The 20,810-nt window shown below is 43.3% G+C and overlaps 1 protein-coding gene across 8 annotated transcripts in view; it reads right to left on the bottom strand.

The window, feature by feature from the left end:
- ELMO1 (engulfment and cell motility 1) overlaps positions 1–20,810 on the bottom strand; it is a 536,725-nt gene that overhangs the window by 38,569 nt on the left and 477,346 nt on the right. For all 8 annotated transcript variants that reach the window (XR_006298577.1, XM_043589269.1, XM_043589266.1 and 5 more), the window contains one exon: positions 7,783–7,946. Coding sequence is in view for 7 of the 8 variants with exons in the window: in XM_043589269.1 (XP_043445204.1) it covers positions 7,783–7,946 (164 nt within the window). In the remaining variant the exon portion in view is untranslated. The remainder of the gene's footprint in view (positions 1–7,782; positions 7,947–20,810) is intronic.

Here is a 20,810-nt window from a genome sequence, read left to right on the forward strand (position 1 = left end):
TAAGAGTTAGTGGATGGGGTTATCTGTTATAACAACACTATAGATTCTCTGACATTTACAGAATACCCACAAAAGCACCAGCCGCTTCAGTGACGTTTTTCTAGACCAAAGTCTCCCGAGAAATTTCTTCCGTTTCACAAGTCATAGATATAAATGCATGCAGAAACTCACTAGACTCTGCCAAGACAATAAATATTTGGTCACATTTTCCCCCTACAGCAGGTAAACTCATAGACTACATCTACGATCCGACCAAACAGCATTACTGGTCAGTCCTGTAATTACTAATTCCACAGCAAACACTATATCCTGGGCAAACCACAGGCATTCCGTTCTGTCTCACAGATGGGAAAAACACATCGCCCCAGACTCCAGCCTACAGAGATTGGGATAATCATGGGATAAATTAAGGATTATTTGCATCTGGTGTAGGGCTAATATAAAGTTGTTTTAGATGTACTATGCCATAAAGAGATCAGAATAGAGTACAATGGCTTCTAAATCTTTCTTTAAAGAGCATAATTTTTTTATCATGTGAAATTTTATGTAGCACCCTAGTGTTTGAGTCTGGTAAAGCTAGAGCTGTTCTAGCTGATGCTGGGCAGGAGGAACCCTCAGTAGAGGTGAAGTATTGATTTGAACATAGATCTAGAACTCAGAAAACTAGGGTTTCAACCTAAACTCTGCCCATGACTCATTTTTCATGTAGGTCTCAGCTTCCCCATCTGTAAAATGGGGATAAGAATCTTTTCTGGGAAACTGCTGTGGCTCACAAGGGACACAGTATGAGTGAAAATGCTCTATAAGCACCGGGCAGGAACACAAGGTATTACTGAATTTGCTTTGATAATGTTCTCTCCTTTCCTCAGGCCACCTCTCCTTGTGGCCATATTTCACTGTAGTCAAGGCTCACATATCTGTCAGCTTCAATTTTAACTCTGGACCTGTTCTGGACTGTAGGCCAGCTGTCTCCACACGGTGTTTGGTTCACGGGTGGGGAAGGCACTCACTCTGGGTAAGTGTCTGCTATGAGCAGCTAGTGTCCTGTCCCATTTTAGCTCATCCCCTTCCTGTTTTCTCTCAAAATAGCTCATGTTTTGGGAATATTTATCAGTGTCATTAGTAAATGGGCAGTATTTCCATTCTACAGGTGGAGAAACAGTTCACAGAGGTTAAGTGTGGAATAGGGGTACAAACTTAAATCTTCTGCATACAAACTGCTCCTATTTATATGTGAGAAAAAGAGAATTAACAAGTTACATCAGGGCGCCTGGGTGGCTCAGTCAGTTAAGTGTCTGACTCTTGGTCATGGCTCAGGTCATGATCTCACAATTCACGGGTTTGAGCCCTACAAAGGGCTCTGCACTGACAGTGTGGAGACTGCTTGGGATTCTCTCTCTCTTTCCTTCTCTCTCTGTCCCTTCCCCACTTATGCTGTCCCTGTCTCTCTCAAAATAAATAAATAAACTTAGAAAAAAATTTAAAAAGTTACATCAAAGGATCTGGCCATTATCTAATGGGGTATGCCAGTACACTCTGCTAATACATATTTTAAACTCAAATGGCTTCAAATCTCTTGTCATTTGATACTGTTCCAATTGAGCATTTATAAAGCATAATATGGAGATTCATCCCTAATAATACAGCTTGGTATATTTGTAAAGCTGTTCCTGTGCAGGCCTCCAGGGTCTCATCTCAGGCTTTCAGATCACTAAAGCTATTTATTATCAATGCTCAGCTTTTGTAAAATGGACTTAGTATATTGCAGCTTTGATGAACCCTGCTCTGAATGGGAGAAGAAGGTGGGGGAATTGCCAGGGCAGTCATACACAACAATAAATCACTGCTCCTGACTTCCAAGTCAGGGCGATGGGGCAGAGAGGACAAGACTGTACTGCGGGATGAAGAAATCACTGGAGAGAGGGTTTGGGGATTTCTTTGATTCTTAGGTTAAGATGTATCTTTAGAGAATAGTTTCGGTAGGCTAAAACTCAATTATTAAAAAAAGGAGATAAAGATGCAGAGAAGAGGACTAAAAGGAGGAAATAAGTGAAAGTACTTCCGAGTAACTTTAGTTGATGATTTATGACATCTTAGTGTGAGCCCCAGATGTGCTCATCATGACACATTCCATTATGGAACCAGCCCCGGGAGACAGACCACTGGAATGAGTGAATCTGCTGCTGCAAGAGTTAGCCTTTCCTTATTATGAACCCCAAAGGCCTCCAAAACATGCCTGGACAATGAGAAAAAGGGGACAGCTTTTCTGTTTTCTAAGTGATTTTCCTCTTCTTTCCGTGCAAATGGGACTCAGTTGCTATAAAATTCACTCAAATTAGGAAAACATAGGTAAAACCTACATGGTGTGTCTGTGGATGAGATTTGACCTCAGAATAATCCAGGCAATAACACCACGGGCTAGATTTGGGGTTTGAAATTCTCAGCTTGGGGTCAGTGAGGCCAAGGTCATGGGTTCACTGCCTTTGCTTTGATAGATATCCTTCTTATTCTATTTAAAGGCCTTGTAAATAAATACAGGAAGGATGATTAAAGGGGGTAGGTTAAATGAATGTGTGAAGGACAATTCCAAGTCCAGCATGTTTCTGGAAGAGGATCCCAGGTATGAGTCCAGTGAGGCTAGCACCACATACAGAAGACAGACGCACCACTAGACTGGTGCGATGCCCCCCTGCACCTGTGGTCTGCCCTACCGAGCTGCTACTCAGCGCTCACCTGCAGTAGAGGTTGGCTCACTTTTTCGGTAAAAGGCCAGGTAGTAAATATTTCAGGCTCCATGGGCCATACACTGTCTGGCAACTACTCAGCTCTGCCATAGCAGAGTGAAAGCACTCGTCAGTATGTAAACACATGAACGTGGCTGTGTTCCAATGAAACTGCATTTACAGAAACAGAGAGTGACTGTGATTTGGCCCAAGAGCCATCTATGCTTTGCTGATCCCTGATCTAACATGGCTCTGTGAAGACTTTGGGTGGGTTGAATGACAGTGTCTGTTTCATGGAAATTGATCTGTCTGTGTTGACACTGGAGGGCCTCCAAATGCAGTCTTTGAACTTCCTCTGCTCTTTATATTACAGACTCAGGACTTTAAATAGCAACTTTATGCTGACAACTTCCCAAATTTGTATTTCCAACCTGGACCTTTCCGTTCAACTCCAGATTCATCAATCCAACTGCCTATTTGGATGTCTCACAGACACCTCAAACTTGACAGGTCCAAAGCTGAACTCCTGACCCCCTGTGCTAACATCTTCCACTCTCTCTATCCTTTAGTTGTTCAGCCCAAACAAAACCCTGAGCTCATCCTCAACACCTCTCTTTCTCTTACACCCCACATCCAATCAATCAGGAAATACCTTTCTTATCTTCAAAATCTATCTAATCTATATCATTTTGTTCTTGGATTATTTAAGTAACTTCCTTACTGATCTCTCTGTTTCTAAACTTGCCTCCCTGGAGTCCATTCCCAATATAGTAAGCAAGAGGGATCATTTAGAAACCCACGTCAGAGCATGCCAATCTTCTGCTCAAAACCCTCCAATGGCTCCCCAACAAGGCCCTCCATATCAACTTCCAGCCTCTTCTCTGGTCTTACTTCCTATTGTTCTCCCCCTTGCTTACTCTTTTCTAGCCACTCTGGCCTTCTTTATTGAGCACCCAGACCTACTCCTACCTCAGGGCCTTTGTACTGTTGGTTCTCTCTGCTGTATTCTTCTCCTAAATGCACACATAGCCTGCTCCCTTAAACATCTTTACTAAAATGTTACCATCCCAACTAGAGGGATCTACTCTGACCACATTATTTAAAACTTCCAGCTCTCCATTCCCATGGTCTTTATCCTCTTTTAACATGCTATCATCTTATTTACTGTGTTTATTGTCTGTTTCTCTCCACAACAATACAATCACGATAGGGTGAGAATTGAGTCCTCTTTACTGCTGAATCACCAACACATAGAACAGCATGTGGCAGCCATTTGATAAGTATTTGTCAAGTGCACTGAACACTGAGAATTGTGTAACTGACCAGACCATTCTACCGGCACTGGTTAAGAGAAAGCATTGAGCAAAGCTTGTGGCCAGTCTTTAGTGAGGAGGCAGATATGCAGGATAGGCATTGGCCTTATTTGCGGCTCTGTTTGATTTTACTTTTTCTTTCTTACCTATACTTCTCCTGTACCTTCCGAGATAAGGCAGGGGAGGCACATACGAAGACATTCATAGTGTCAGTTTTATCATTTACATTTCGACAGTGTGACCACATGTTCAATTCTGGTTATCAGCTAATGGGTAAGAGTGAACATTTCTCTTAGTGGATATTATGTGCCAGGCATATGCTAAATGCTTTTAAAGAACTAGGTCATGCACATAACGATGCAACAATGTATACGCTTTAATCATCTTCCTTTTTAGACATTAACAACAGCAGGCTTAGGATGGGTTACGTAACTTGTCTACAGAGCCATATTGGTAGGTGGTGGCCTTGGAGTCGGACTCCAGATCTGTTAGCTGCCTGGGTGTGGATCTGCTACCTTTTGCTACTATGCTTCATTGGTGTTTATCCTTGCCTCTCTTCTCCCCAATGTAGTGTTAAATGACCTATTTTTGGACTATTCAAGCTTTTTATATCCATTAACTCGGATTAATTGTGTGGATGGACTTATTGTCCCTGTAAAGTCATGCTAAGTGGAGAAAAACAAATATCTCCTCTCTGAAACAATGAGTTAAGAGCTAAGAAATAGAACAGAGCTTCTTCACCCCACTGAATATCTCCCCCCCCCCCCAAATAATTGCTCATACAGGGTGTGCATTTTTCTTCTCGGGAAACATCAACGTTTTATAATAATGGGATGTGTGCCTCAAAGCATCTTTGTGGCACTTAGGTTTGCCACCGTGTTGTGTGCGATAGTCACAGAGGTGACCAGGTGAGGGGGGGGGGGCGCACTACGGGGGTCAAGAGGCTGGTGAGGGTGTGGCCAGTGGGGTTCAGTCAAGCCCCAGGTAAGTCATTGTCCCAGTCCTCAAAATGAAAAGCTTAAACTGGATGACCTTGAAGGTGCTTTTCAGTTCTAAATTTCTAATATCCTAATTCCTGAGCTTGGGTGAGATGTGTCTCCTCTATGTTCTCATGACAACCCCTACCCATGCTTCTTCCAACCAAGCCCAGTCTGTGCTAACCCTGCAACCCCTGTTTCACAATCTTGGACACTGGGAGGTCAAGTGCCTCTGGTTCTCTGCCTGTCCCCATCACCTTGGGCAGAGCTGAGAAGGTAGGAGTCATTTGATACATATTTGTTATGTGAATTAATGAATGAATACAAACAATCATACATGTGTTTTGCCTTTCTCTCTGTTGACTTGAGTTTGTTCTCCGAGCCATTTTGGCAGCTTTTAGGCTTCCTCCAATCCCACACTGAGTTCTTGTCTAGTTGGTCACTCAACAGACAAAACATCACTGGACGAGAAGCTGGAGGAGGCTGGCTGCCAACTGCCCATCTCAGAGGCCAGGATAATGATCAGGCTGGTTCATGGGCTCCGCCCCACTTAAATTGCTATAGTTTCTGACAAGTCTTCATGACTTATTGCAACTATACCAAGAGCTCTAGTGAGCTGCGGTGCTTTTCAGTCCTGTGGCCAAATGATGCTGCGAAAGCCACATACACACCCAAGATTTCCTTTATATTTGTATGGCTCCCCCTTATGTAATAAATGTAAAGATAAGAGCTTCTTGTAATCAAGAGAACACTTCAGAATGTCACGGGCAGAGCCTCAGGAGATAAAGATATGAAGCCAAAAACAGGTGCAAGGGATTCACACTTCACATGCGGTTAACATTTCTACTTAGAATAAAGTCATGGTCAAACATTAATTAGAATCCCTCGGCCTCAACTGAAGTAGTCTCTTAAAGTCTCCCTTTAGGCTTTAATAATTGGCGTCAAAAAATAAGTTTCCTCGTGTTTACACATCCGCTGAAACAAACCTTATGAAATCCAACATTTCAGGACTGTAGGCCCTGGGATGGGGTGAGGCAGAATTGTCCCCCTCTGCAAATAAGAAACTGTGTCTCTGAGGGGTCAATCATTTATGTGAGGGGCTTTCTTTCTGGTAGGACTAGCTGGACCCTCTGTCTGAGGACCAGTGGCAAAGCCCTGGCAATGCCTGCTGCACAGCTGGCTGGTGCTCAATGCAGGTGTGATTCAAGTCTCGCGATGAGAGCCAGAGACCCTCAGGAAGTGCTTCTCTCCCTTGCACCTAATGTCACCCTCACTAACATCTGCAGTTCCGCTCCACAGCCTCTAAGTGTGCTTCTTAGGGCCTGAAAATAAACACATAGTAGACAGCTTGGCTATTGTCTTTTCAGACCTGTGAACTTTCTTTTTCTTAAAAAATTTTTAAACGTTTATTCATTTTTGAGAGGCAGAGACAGAGTGTGAGTGGGGGAGGGGCAGAGAGAGAGGGGGACACAGAATCTGAAGCAGGTTCCAGGCTTTGAGCTGTCAGCACAGGGGGCGTGAACTCATAGACCACAAGATTATGACCTGAGCTGAAGTCAGACACTCAACCAACTGAGCCACCCAGGCACTGTGACCTGTGAACTTTCTTAAACCTCATCTTAGTCTTGCACTTTGCGAAGGAGCTCTGATGGGGTGGACAGAGCATTGGTTGAGGGATCAGTGGGCTGGAGTTCAAGTCCTGGCTCCTCACCTCTCTGGTCTATACCTGCTCCTTGAATGGGAGTAAGATCTACCTACTTCATATGGATGTGAGGAAATGAAATAGCGGGAGGGGCTGCTTTGCAAACTGCCAAGCATTAAAAAGGCCAAATATTTAAGAGTAAAAGACAGAAAGAGGGGTAGAAAGAAAAAGGATAAGAGACAGAGACCGAGAGGGTTAATGTCATAATGACACCTATACTGTAGGTTTGCTTCACCAAAAGTTCAGAAGAAGCTATGTCCAGTCTTCTGCAGGAAGAATGAGAATAAATATCACTTTCCTTACCACTCCCTGCCTTTTATCCTGTTTGCTTCTGTATAAATTATAAGGGTAACAAAACTGACCTGGCTCTTAGAAAAAGACAAGGGAAGATCAATAGGCCAGTTCTAAGAAAAGATGAATCAAAAAAAAAATCCCCAAAACAAAACAGTCTCTGTGTTGGAGGTGCAGAGCATCCCCAAGATAGAGGTATGTGAAACAGCAACTGGTGCTGCAAAGTCCTGTAACGAGAGGGCCTGCTTCCTCTCCTTCTCAGGCCTGCAGGCTGATGGGCAAGCAGGTGATGCACGATGCTCTGCCACGAGGCAAAGCTGAGGGGGCAGGGAGAAGTGGATCTCTCTCTTCCTCTCAATCTGTCTCTTCCACCCAGGACTTCAGTGTTCATATTGCCTGGATTATCAGTGGCCCTTGCTCTTGTCAATCAAAGGGAGGTACCGAGAATAGCTACACAGGCAAAAATATTTTGTCCTGGGTGTTAGGAAAGGTTCCCCCCACTTTTTGACTATGAATTCTCAGAGAACTCGTCAGTCACCAGGCCACTTCCTGGTTTCGGTCCTGCTGCCAGCACTGTGCCCGCCTTCCCCTCAGCCGGCCCTGCCTAGCCTTCCTTCCTCAGGGAGCTGCTGAGACTTGAGGAACCCAACTGACATTGCCTGGAGTGTCTTTTGTTGGCCTTCTGTAAGGATCTCACGACACAGCCCACGACAGGCCTTCAGACCAGAAGTGTTGGGTCAGAGCCTGCGAGGAGACAGAGGACAGCGGTTACTTACAAAATCGGGCGAGACTGGAAATCTTCCTGGTTCATCCTCTCAGACTGGCGGATTTTCAGGATCTCGGTGTAGCTCAGGTTCTGCAGTTTGCACTTGAACTGATCCAGGGAGCTAGGCTTGGTTGTGAGAGCTCTCATAACCTGCTCCTTCACCACCTGCATTACCTGTAGATGAAAGGAAGACCATAATTTTCCTGGGGGCCGTCCTTGCCCATTGGAAAAAATCTTTCAGAGATAATGGCTCCCTACCTCCCTGCCTCATTGACTTGCACTCTCTGCCCAAACCTTGAGCTTTTCCAAAGAGTAGACTACCATGATGTACATCTTCAACTTTGTCTTGTACCTGTAGAACCACAAGGAAGGAGACGGATGGACTAACTTGGGGTTGGGGATGAGAGGCCTGGCCGGGAGGAGTGGTCCATTTGCTCGATATATTACACGTCTGTGCTGAAGCCAACACCACAGACAATGCAAACTTGAAAAGCAAAAGAAGTCCAAGTGGCAGCAAGGACTCTGCATTACCGTTATTTTTTCTGGAAGAAAATCACTGAGACACAATCAACTGTGGAAGTTTGGTTGGCACCGGTTCAAATAAACGTGGAATGATACCCACACTCACCCCTCCCAGAATGCTTGCCCCATGTAGTTAAGGCCTGAGTGTTCATACAAATGAGGGATTTGAAAATGCACACGTGCCTTCTTGAGCCAGGCACAAAAAAAAAAAAAAAAAAAAAAAAAAAAAAAAAAAAGTCTATTAAATAGAACAGACATATCCCACTGGAAGCCTCAAGAAAAAAGAATATGGTAATGTGCTATCCAGCCCACAAGGAGGCAATTAAACATTGCCTCCATTAATGTGGATTCATCTTCATCAGAATTTATAAAGCAGGGAAAGACTAGAGAACACAGAGGCATCCAAGACACTTGCAGTAATCTCCCTGCTTCTTTTTGTATCCTCTACTGCAAATGAAAACAATTGTTACCATTGACAAGGTAGTTACTATGGCCAGATACTATGCTGGTGCATTATATATGTTCTCTCTCTTAATCCACTCAAATTTATGAGTTAGATGTGATCATCATTCTACTTAGATATAAAGAAACTGAAGCTTTGAAATATTAAGTAACCAGTTCAAAATCCTCTGACTGGTTGGTGGTGGATGAGTTGGGATTTGAACCCTATGGTGTGAACACTCTACTACACTGCCAATCATGCCACCATCCTTGGGGTCAATAGGTAACTTAAAAATACGAAAAAAATCACAAATGCAACTCAATTATATGCTAGATTTTGTGCCAGACACATTTTGTATTCATCATCTCATTTAATCTTCCTTCCAATCCAGCAGAATAGGTGTTATTACCACTCCTTTAAAGATGAAGAAACTGAGACTGAATGATGGAGGACTTATCCAAGGCTACACATATCTAGTTGAGTTCAATGGCACCAAGCAGTCCAGTATGGTGCATACAGCAGGCACTTGATGGTGAACAGCCCTGGGGTGCCATGTGTGTGCCTTCATCACTACGAATGTGATCCCAGTATATTCCTTATGGCTTCTAATCAGTTCTTTGTTGAATAAGTGATGCATGATAGGTACTTGGTAATTGCTCACTGACTAGTCCTACACCAAGATGACATTTTCATGAAGTTTTATTGTAATAGAGGTAACAGTTTTACAGCATGGAAAAGATTGTGGCAAACCTGAACTTCCAAATGTGCCTGAGTGCTAGGTGATGGGAGAATCTCACCGCCTTAGAAAATACTACGCAGCTAAAACGTCCTCTAAACACTTAACAGCTCCTTGTACTTGCTGAGCTTTTTGATGGTGTGGGTTGCTAAGCAATCTGCTCAGGTTTCTTTCTCCAAATATATGTCTCTCTTATAGCTGTCCTGTCCACATAAGGACCCGTTCAGTGACCTGCAGGGGTCTAGAGGACACTGGGAGGTAGCATATCCCCCTTGATAGTGGAACTAAACTGGCCTTCAGGAAAACCCGGGGGCTTCCCAGTAGATGTCAGGTGACCCCAATGACATGAGTCCCCTACCTCAGGTATGCCAGGTGTCCTTACTCTTTACTCATCTGCTGACCCACTGCTTTCAGTGCCCCTATGTTCCAGGGATCCCAGGTCAGGAATATTTTCCTTTAGTCAATTGAAAATGGCTGAACTGAAGAGAAGATGAGTCATAGGTGACAGGAATAAAAACAAATCTATCTATTTTTCAAGTGATATCAACCCTCACTTTTCCTTATATGCTTCTGACATTTAGGAACCCAAGTTCACAATGAGAAGAACCTCCATTAGGTAACATATTTGCATTTTCAGGAGGACTTTCTGGGAGGTAGTGTCTTATCACAAAATGGCAGGAAATTTCAGGAAACTACAGAAGAAAACTTGGAGGATGACAGATCTCTGTCATGTACTCATGAATCTGCTTTATCCCGTAGGCACCACAGAGGCCCTGTGTGCCACAGCTGCCCTATGAAGGGGAGGGGTGGTTGCTGGTGACAGCAGTGGTTTAAAGACATGAAGGCAACTGTCCTTTTTTTTAAATATGAAATTTATTGTCAAATTGGTTTCCATACAACACCCAGTGCTCATCTCAACAGGTGCCCTCCTCAATGCCTATCACCCACCCACCCTTCCCTCCCACTCCCCATCAACCCTCAGTTTATTCTCATCCTTTTGGACTCTGATTCATGAATGTTTCTAGGACCATGGCTGGGTCATGCAGTCTAACTCCACTGGTTACCAGCTTACCATAAAGCAGAAAATATTGATTTGAAGCAATTATTACAAAGTTGCATGAGAAGCATTACTTACAAAGTCAATACAACAAACATCCCTGAATACTTATCATGTGTCTATACTGGGTGAGGCACTAGGAATTCAAAGATGAATAAGGTATGTCCCTTGCCTTCTGTGAACTAACAGTGTAATAAGAGCTAGACTTTGGACACAGGCAATAATTGTTACAATAGAAGTGTGGATGTGATAGAGAAGACAGACTGGTGGTCTCTGGTGGCAGACAGGGAGGCATTTCAGAGCAGACATTATATGGGTTTTGCAGGAAGAGTGGGTGTTCAATGCTGCGGGAAGAGATGAATAACCTGAACATGACACCTAATTAACCCCTTTGAGCCTGGGCTGCATCTGAATTGGAGCCAGTTACATAAGCATCGTTTCATGCCCCCAGCATAATGGAATAAAGGAAAATTTCCAGTTGACCTTCCACCTGATCTGCTGCTTTTTTTACTCAAGAAAAATGCTAAATTTGGGATGCTTGACAAATTTTGAAAATTGTGACCATCTTATGTGGCATAAATGGTGGTTAAATTTGGTCAAGGTTGAACTATAACAGTTTGCTGTTTCACGAGAGGGGCATCACAGGAGCTGTCTGTCCCCTTCCCCATTTAGAGAAACTCAGAGTCAAACCAAGGAGATAATTATCATCTCCCAGAGTTATTTGACCCTCATGTGGGAGGTAGAGGACATGTAAGAGAGACTAAGAGCGATTAGAATACCAAAAATGAAGAAGCAGTTTTTAAATAGAATCAGGTTAAAGCTGGGGAAGTTTTAGACACATCTCCACTTCCCTAATTTTATAGATAAGGAAAGAGGGCCAGGGGATTCTCCTACTTTTTGCATTTCTTAAGAGGCTGTCACAGAGATGACAGTCACCAGACCACATATGATTAGACACAATGATTACACTACTAAGTGGTCATGTGACCTCAGTTGACCAATCAGCATCCTTGCCAGACTTCTGACTTGATGTGAAGCAGAACTGAAGCATGCTCTTTTCTCCTAAAATTGACAACTGCAACACTGTCCCTTAACATGCAGGAAGAGTGGGAGATATTAAGACTGATTTCGTTCAAATTAGACAGAAGAAAGGTGTGTGTGTGTGTGTGTGTGTGTGTGTGTGTGTGAGAGAGAGAGAGAGAGAGAGAGAGAATGTGCTAATGGTTAAATTATATTCAACCATAATGTTAATTCAATCCTGACATTTGCTGGTTTTGTTACATGAACCTTTTTTTTTCCCCATTTGAATGGAATTCTTGTCACTTACAACTTAAGATCTCAATGAATACATATAATGAAGTCAAAGAGGAATACCAGCTTATGGGTTGGAGGTTGCCCAGACTGGGGAAAAGTAGGAGAAGGAAGCTGGATAGAAACAACAAAGGTGCTTTAATAAGAAATATGTTTTAAAAATCATCCTCATTTATATGCACATGGTTGTACCTTTGCATGGAAATGATGATAATCCCTTACGGTGGTCTGGGAAATTCTTCAGCTCCTACTTCAATCTTATGCTTAAAATCTACTGTTAAGAGTTTCAATTCCTCTAGCTTAAGACTTTGATCTTTTGCTAGATGTAAGAATCCACAGGTGGTACAATCTTTTAAATTCCCAACAATCACTTATGCTTCAGTTTAAAAGAAAACACATACCATTTCCTAAGAGTAGGTTGATAGGATAAGAAAAAAGATAAGGATAAGCCAAGGGGCACCTGGCTCCAGAAAAAGGGGTGCAAGTGGTTGGTATGTATATAGCATAGAACAGAGGTTAGGGAAGACAAAGACTGGCTTTCCCTGATTTACTTCACAGTTTTGCTTGGCACCAGCCCTGAGAAGTTCTATGGTCACTCTGTGTGCCAAGGAAAATGACCCCAGTGAAAAATGTCATTGATTTTTTTAAAGAGACAAAATAGTTAAATAAATCAAATATTTCTCTATTCCTTTGCAAAATACTTTCCACAAAGGCTGCAATTAATAATGTTAAGTCTCCAGAATGCTCTATGTGTGCAATTTAAATCAAGACATTCACAACCACCACGTTTGACTCTGTCTTCTTCGGAAAATATCAAACTTTTTATCATTGTTTGGAAAACCCACAGATGGTGTAGCAGAGGCATTAGCAAATCAATGAACTTAAAACTTCTTAATTACAGAATATGCTTTGCCACAGACAGCAAACAAAACATGCTTTTAGAATCTGCATTCACTTACTGCTATTGACCGATTATTTCATCAAGGTCAAACTGTGCCTGTGGTGTGTTTCTGGAATTTTTCCGGCACATGTTCTCTGTGATAATGTCACATGTTACAAAAGCAGTGGCAGTCCCATAAGACACATGTACCTCAAATGGAGAAAACCTTTGGGCTCCTTGGAAGGTTGGGTTAATGGTGTTAAGGGCTGGGGAACCCTCACTAGAATCAAACATGCTGGTAATCCAACTGTGCTCCTGTTGTACATTGAAATGCGCTCCTGTGTTTTATTCCCAGATCTCCTGAGCCTCCCTGTGCTCCTAGTCTAATCACCAATTTGACCACACATTTATACCCACAATCTTAATCCAGCATTATTCATCCGTTCATTCAACAACTGTTTTTCAAGCACCAACAATGTGCAAGGCACCGTAAGTGAGACATCTGAAGACTTGTGTCAAATGAGCACCCAGTCTGGGAAAGTGGATAAGACATGTACATACTTGCCTCCTCCAAGGGAGGAAGTAATGTCACAGTGAAGTGAGGGCAAGACATTCATTCCTCAAATACTTGGTCCATCTCAAGTGCTGACGGGCTGACAGCACAGCACCAGGACTTCGGCTGGGGCTTGAGGAGAGACCAGATGTGGACATGATGAGAAGCAGAGAAGGAGCTACCATTAATGGTGGAAGAAACAGCATGCGCCAACGCTTGGAGAGAGAAGAAGACATCCCTGGGTGGGGAGGAGTGTATGGTGGCTTCATTTAGTTGGAAAAGTGAGTTAGGGCTGTGGGGTAAGCCTGAAAGTCAGGCTGGGCCAGACAGTGGGTGGTTTTGTTGGTTAAGATGAAAAATTTGGATTTTTTTCTATAATTAATGATAAGTCACCACGGGATTTGGGGGCTGTGTGATGAAATTCAATACTATAAAGTATGTTGGGACGCATACAAAAATTGGGAGAGATTCTGCTTGGAGAGGGGTCTGGGGAAACATTACTAAAGAGCCATTATCCCTGTTGCCACTGGGGTGAGGAAGGAAGTCAGAAAGTCTGCAAGGCCGAGACATAACTGTGGCTAGGACTTAAAGGATGGATGGGAGTTACTGAGGGAAGAAGAGGGGCAGGAAGTCCAGGAAGAGGTACCAGCAAGAGCAAAGGCTGGAGGGAGGGAGTGCATGGGTCAGACATTAGACAAAATATGCTTTTGGAGTCCATATTACAGCTTTCAGCAAATGGATGCTACTGGTTGCAGGATGGCTTCTCAGCCTTTAGGGCCCAACATACATGTTAGAAATAAGCCCACAGACCCAATCAAAGGAGGGACACGGAGACTCAGAGCACAGTGAAGCGAGGCTTTAATCAACATTCTTGCAAAAATGGGGGACTGACAGACATGCACACTCAGGACAATTACAGCAGACAATTTATCTCCTAGCATGCAAGTCCCTCCCTTGGCTCCTCATTGGCTGAGTACTAGAGGTTATAGCCTTACCCGGATATTGTCTATGCCCATGTAAGACCAAAAATAGTCTGATGGAAACAAGTGTATATTCCCTGAGGTGACTTTCAGGGACAGAGACTTTCAGTCCTTCCCTCATGCTCATTGCAAAGCCCACAAAAATAAGCCCACGAAATGGAGAGGGGAAGAAGAAACAGGAAGTGAAGTGTCTAAAGATTTGAGACTCCATTGTTGGGGGGGTTGGTTCATACATATTTCCAATAGATTGTAAACCTATTGTTAATTAGATAGCACAGCTTTTATTTGGTATTTCTGAAAAGGAATCATCTCCCTTACTTCTCATAATACACAACTGTGAAGCCAGGCTGTGACTTTTTCGAAGACAGTCTATCTCTCCCAGACTCAGTTTTCTGATTCGTAAACCATAAATACTAATCATTTAGAATTTTTCAAGGTGTTGTTCTTTAGATAAAGCCTCATACCATTTATGGTACCTTGGACCAGACATGAGTTTCCCTTCCCAAGCCTTAGTCTTGGGCTCACTATAAAGTGGAAATAATAGTTCAGAGTTCATAGGGTTATTGTAAAATCGAAATAAGATATTATTTCAATACACCAAATAGAACATACTAGATACACAACAAATATGATGTCATGCTCCCTTGCCTTCTGAGAATGAAATGACTTATATCAGAGGTTTCTCCTACAATAAAATATCCTTGAAAGAGTGTTCCGAGACCACATCTGTATCATTTGGGAACTTGCTGGAAATGCAACTTCTCAGACTCACCCCAGATCTACTGAATCAGAAACTCAAGGAGTAGCACTCTGCAATCAGGGTTTCTCAATAGCTCCTTCAAATGATTCCAGCACTCACTAAATGTGAGAAGCTTGGTCTCAGCAAACATTTAGCCCCACTTCTCAGCCTTCAGTGTGGCATCAATAGCAATTCGTGCCATATCCCATTAAAGGAGATAAATCAGTTACTGGTGTACCTTTCTCCAACTAGACTGTAAATCCCTAGAGGGCAGGTACTGTTCCTTATTTGTATTGTGGTCCCTAGTACTTAACACGGTATCTTGCAGACTGTAATAATGGTTGATATGTTTAATGCCAAAGATTCTTAGGCTCCCACATTTTATCTGTAGAATTAAACAAATACATCCTTAACACAGTTGTAAGACTGTTAACATGGTTTTCAAAGTGCACTTTTACAAAGTCTAAAAAGTAAAGTCCGTGGTTTTGAAATGCTGTCTTAGGGTTTGAGAGATCGTTTTGGGCTTCCTTTCCCAGGCTGAGTTGGAAAAGGCTGGTCTGTGAAGAGTAGAGAGTTTCTAAAAAAGCCACTGTTGGGCATTATCACTAAAAGAGGGAGTCAGCACTTACAAAAATGTACAATCTACCCAATCAGTAGTGACCCATTAAATGGATTTATCTTCATAATGAAGAGAAAAGGCTGTCTCAGAGAAGACAGATGTCAACACAGTCCAGCTTAAAAATGAGTCATGTGGGAGAACTGTCATTGCCAGGCTTTAGGACTGGACCATTTTTCTTCCTAAGAATGTTCCTTACATAAAACAAAATGACTGAAGATTCATAAGGAACAAAAAATTGCAAGGATTCTGCTTGGAGAGGGGTCTCACTGCTCATATACAGGCAGAATAACTTCCCAGAGACCAGGGATCACTTTGAAGGGCTAATCTCCAAGTTTAGGATGTGGGGAGAAGAGGCCTTGCCCAGAAAAAGTGCTAGAAGTTAGGGTAAAAACTGATGACATTCTAGGCAGGGACAAATATTGACCTAGATGCAGGCTTTCAATCCCCCCCCTCCCCCCCCTCCACTCCAGCCCCTAGAGGTCTTTAAAATTAGGACACCTTCTGGAAACTAAAAATGGTTTTACTTTGTAGTTTTGCCACGGCTGGGGAGTGGACTGCCTAGGCTAGTCCCCGCAAATGAGACTTTGTGCTGAATGGTCTCAAATGTATTAAATGAAGGGGAGAGAAAAATTAAAAATGCTTTCTGGGCCCAAGGAGAAGCATTTAGGTTTTCTGTATTTATTCTGGGGCAGTATGGGCACAGAGCAGAGGTTGGCAAATTTCTGGCAAGGGCCATATTTTGTCTGCTGCAACTACTTAGCTCTGCCTTGGCAGTGTGAAACTGGCTGCAGACAAGAAGTAAATAAATGAGTGTGGCTCTGTTCCAATAAAACCTGATTTAAAAAAACAGGTGGTGAGCTAGATTTGGTCTGTAGGCAGCAATTTGGCAACCCCTGGTATAGAGGAAAAACACCTGGCTTTACAGATAGGCCATGCTCATTTCAAAGTCTGGCTCCATGATATGCTGAACTAGGTGAATGAATCACTCAGCTTCTCTGAACCTGTTTCCTTATCTAGAAAGTGGAGGTGACCAACTTTAGTCAGGATTAGGAGATGCTGAGCATTGATCCCTAAACACTATCCCCATCATTAGGAGGTTTCCTGTGAATCTTAGTCCTCAAGACAGCTCATCCAAAAAATAAAATAGTCCTTGCGGTATGAAGACCCCTTCATGATGGCACAGAGTGTTTAGAATGCATGGAGGGCAGTTCAAGATTATATTTAAGTTGCACTGAACGGAACTGATTCCAATATTTAAGTTTTTGTTTTCTTGAAAACAGTGTTCTCAATTGTCCCCCTGAATGGTTTCAGAGCCTCGAAGATACTTTTTCCTGTCCTTGCTCCATCCTGCCACATGTCCTGCTGAGGTTTGACCAATGCAGTCCCCTAATGAAGGGCCCTGTGGGGTCAGGCTTAATGTAAATGGCCAGAAACTGTTCTGAAATCACAGAGGATCAGCTTAGCTGGTGTGCAACCTCCAGCCCCTCTTGATTTCATCATGTATCCTCAATTATGCAAGATGAATTTGAAACATTTTATTCATGAATCAAATGCAATAATAAATGCAAAAAAGCTCCTTCGCATTTCACAATGGACATGGCTGAACCTTGGCAGGCGGTCATAATGAGAATCAGCAAGTCATTTAGCTTAGCTTCTCCCTTGCTGTCTCTGTTTCTCCAGTGGGTCTCTAACAGTCCTCTGAGCTCTCAACTCCTAGGATATCTGTCTGAGGGGCTGATGATGACTTCATTCAGAGCCGAAGGCCAGTGCTATGTGTGATGTGAGGAGTGAGGTCACTGTAACTCTTCTTCCCTAAGATAGAATTTCTGAACCCCACACAGGTTAGGCTTGTTGTGCATTACATCAAAGGCCAAGATATGTACCCAAGAGCTGAGAAAAAGGACAGTTCACTGCAGACCAAAACCTTCCCCTGGTTTGACTCCTCTCAAGATAGAGCCTGGAGTATAAACTGCCTGACAGCCAAGGCCTGCTCTTTGGGGGCCATCCATCTGTACTTGTGACCGAAATGCAACTCTGACTTGCATTATGTCTTTGGTGAGTGATGGAAAACTATGAAGCAATGATAAAAATAATGGAACTACCTGGGCTTGGAAGTTGAGAATTTGGCTCTGAGGATTACACTTTTAAGGGTGTTGTGCTGTCGACTTGCTTCTTGAATACCTGTTCCTTTGGTCTACTCCATGTCATTTTCACTAACTCCTCCTTGGGCCTCTGGCCCATCATTACCTGTCCTGATTTACCTAAAAGCCTCTGATTTTACCTCTGTCCCCTTCAGACCCTGCCCACAGAGGCTAGATTGTTTCCAAAATGCAAGTCTGATCATATCATTTACCTGCTTAGAACCTACAGTGGTTCAGCACTGCTTGTGGATGACCAGCCTCTCTAGTGTGGCCATGTGGGCACACGTGGTTGCCTTCCAACTCCCGCTCTAGCAGATGCCTCCTTCTTGGCTTCACCCCTCACACCCCATGATCTAGTCACACTGAGATCCTTTCAGTGCCTCGAACTTCACCCCTGTGCCCTCATTTGTGTTCTTGCTTTCACCTGTGACTAAAATCCTCCTAATACCTGCTCATTCTTCAAGTCTATAAAATCCTTCTCTGACCTGCTGCCCTTCCCTCATGTCGGTGCTGGTTCCCCCATTCTCCCATCATGGGATCATACTATGTAACATCATGAACAGTGTCCTTCATTAATTAATGCACATCCAGGGTCTGCACAATCCACTCACATAGTAGTAACTGAGAAAATGTCTACCTATTTATAGGTAGAATGGACCCATCAAGTGATTAAAAGAAATAAATAGCTTTAAAAATCAGCAATTCCCAACTCTAACTCTAAAATAGAATTTAAAGCAGACTTTTGCCTGGCCTCGCCCCCAGAGATTCTGATTCATTTGGTCTGGAATAGGTTCCAGACACTGGGCATATTTTTCAAAGCCCCACAGGGGATGCTAGTGTGTGGCTGGGCTTGAGATCTACTGGTCTAAATGAGGAGGCACAAGAAGACAGGAAGGAGTGATGACTGCTTCCCTTCCAGGGGAAAGAGAGAAGGGACAGGCCTCTTCCCTCCTTCACGTGCCCAATGCAACTTACAGATGAGGAACCAAGACCTTGGCTTGCTACTGCCTGTAGTTCCCCCAATGCTTGGTCTTCAGATATTAGCCACAGTATGAACAGGATGAGTGTTCTCATCTAGGACAGTCAGAGACAGGGTCAGGGGACCATGCTGGCTCTGAGCATGCTTTGAGAGGCCACCTTTACTCAGGAACCAGACCACTGTGCCTGGGCTGCTTATCACTGAGGCAGCCAGAGCCACTGTGGTGTGGACATCTGCCTACTAGGATCAAGTGCTGCTGAGGGACCCCTTTAGCAAGGGCAACCACAGTGTTCCCAATGGGCCCACAATTCCTTGGGTAGCAGTTAGCATCAATGTTCCCAGACACAGGGCAGCAGCCTGCGTGCCAACCTGAGTAGGCAACCTGCAGCCAGTAGTGTCGACACGGGCCTGGGGAACCTGAGGGACAACTAGTATTAGATACAGTATGAAAGGTGACTTTTCAAACATGCCCTGAGAGCAAAGAAGATGGCCCTGGAGCAGTTAGAAAGGGAAGCTAGCTGCCCAGCACTGTTCCCTTGCTTTGTGAGCTTCCTCTGATTTTTAGCCACTAATAAAATAGGAATTGGATGGCACGAGACAGAGAGATGTTCAGGAAGCTTCAAGCATCCTGAGAATCTGATCATAATCCAAATTGAGAACTCTGAGGGCCTTGGTGTTAGTCTCCCAAATAGCTCATTATACAATGCCTGACTCCATGCTTCCGTGCAGGTGCTAACTGGGCGATTTCACATTCCAAAGACTACAACACAAGGCACTAACAGCTGTCCTGTTCTTCATGAGAAGGCATTTTACTTAAGGCTTAAGGTATCTTTATGGCCAGTAAAAAAATAAATCTTTCAACCAGGAATTCATCTTAAAATCAATTACTGCTGGGTCTGTTGAAGAACAATGAATATAGAAGCAACACATTTCTCACTTTCTTCAGCATCTGCAGGAAGCCAGTTCAAAAGAGGAGAAACAAAGGTGAGGTTTAGGATCACTACCTTCTCTCCACAGCCTGCCCTTGAAGGGACAGCAATTGAGAGGCAAATAGCGATATGACCAAACTTCCTTTCTCTACTGAAAATAGGGAGCCAAATTAATATAGTAATCAGGGCAGACTTGCTGGTCAGCTAATTGAAGGCCCTGGTTGACAAGAGGGAGCTATTTTCACCAGTGTCTGATGGAGTCAGCCTCAGGCAAGCAGTCTGAGCAAATCACATTAGTGGGTGACATTTAATCTACAGCTTTGAATAAACAACATGTCAAACAAGTCAGTCAAAACATGTGACCATGCGTGGGGAAAGAGGCAGAAACAAATGGGGCTGGTTTTCTTACAAAAGTTGAGAAACTCTTTTCTAATAGGGTTGGGGGAAATGGTTAGTTTTTCTTTTAATACTTATACTACTATTGGTTGACTATTGCTCGATCACTAAAGTTAGCCATACTTTGTCAAGCATAGATGTTGAAAGCAAAGTCTTTGGCAAATCTTCTGCAAGTTACAAAGAATGATCTTCCCAGTGGGAAAGTCTCCCAAGCTGGAGTTGCTACTGAGGTGTTGTGCTCCTGCAGCCATGGCTAAGAGTGGTGGTGGTAGCACTTGTGGAATGACTCTTCGGAGAGGTCCCCCAAAGCAGAGGAGGAACTCCATTGAAAAAGTAACTGAGCCTCAAAGGATTTTCCTTTTTGAAGTCACACAATCATGAGGCTAAAATACACAGTGCTAAATGATGAGCAATTCTCAACTGCCCTTGTTTATGGATAAATGGCATCCATAGTTAGCCCTTTAAACATTATGGGCTCTTACCAATAAATCTGAGATGGACTCACTGTTCCTTCTTCACTCATTCATTGTAATGTAAGGTGTGAAGGAAAGGAGTGAATGGTAATGTCTGCTCACATGTTGATCTACCTTAGAGTGTCTCAACCTCTGTGGATGGTGGGATTTTACTCAATTCATCTCTGTGTGCCAGGATCAGTTTCATAAATATATGTAGAGTGACTGAATAGGGCTAAAGGAAGATGGAGAAGGGGGGTATTGGTGGACACTGATAAATTAGCCTCAGACTACTCTGAAAT

The sequence above is a fragment of the Prionailurus bengalensis genome, chromosome A2 (genome assembly GCF_016509475.1).
Source record: "Prionailurus bengalensis isolate Pbe53 chromosome A2, Fcat_Pben_1.1_paternal_pri, whole genome shotgun sequence".
Classification (NCBI taxonomy): Eukaryota; Metazoa; Chordata; class Mammalia; order Carnivora; family Felidae; genus Prionailurus; species Prionailurus bengalensis.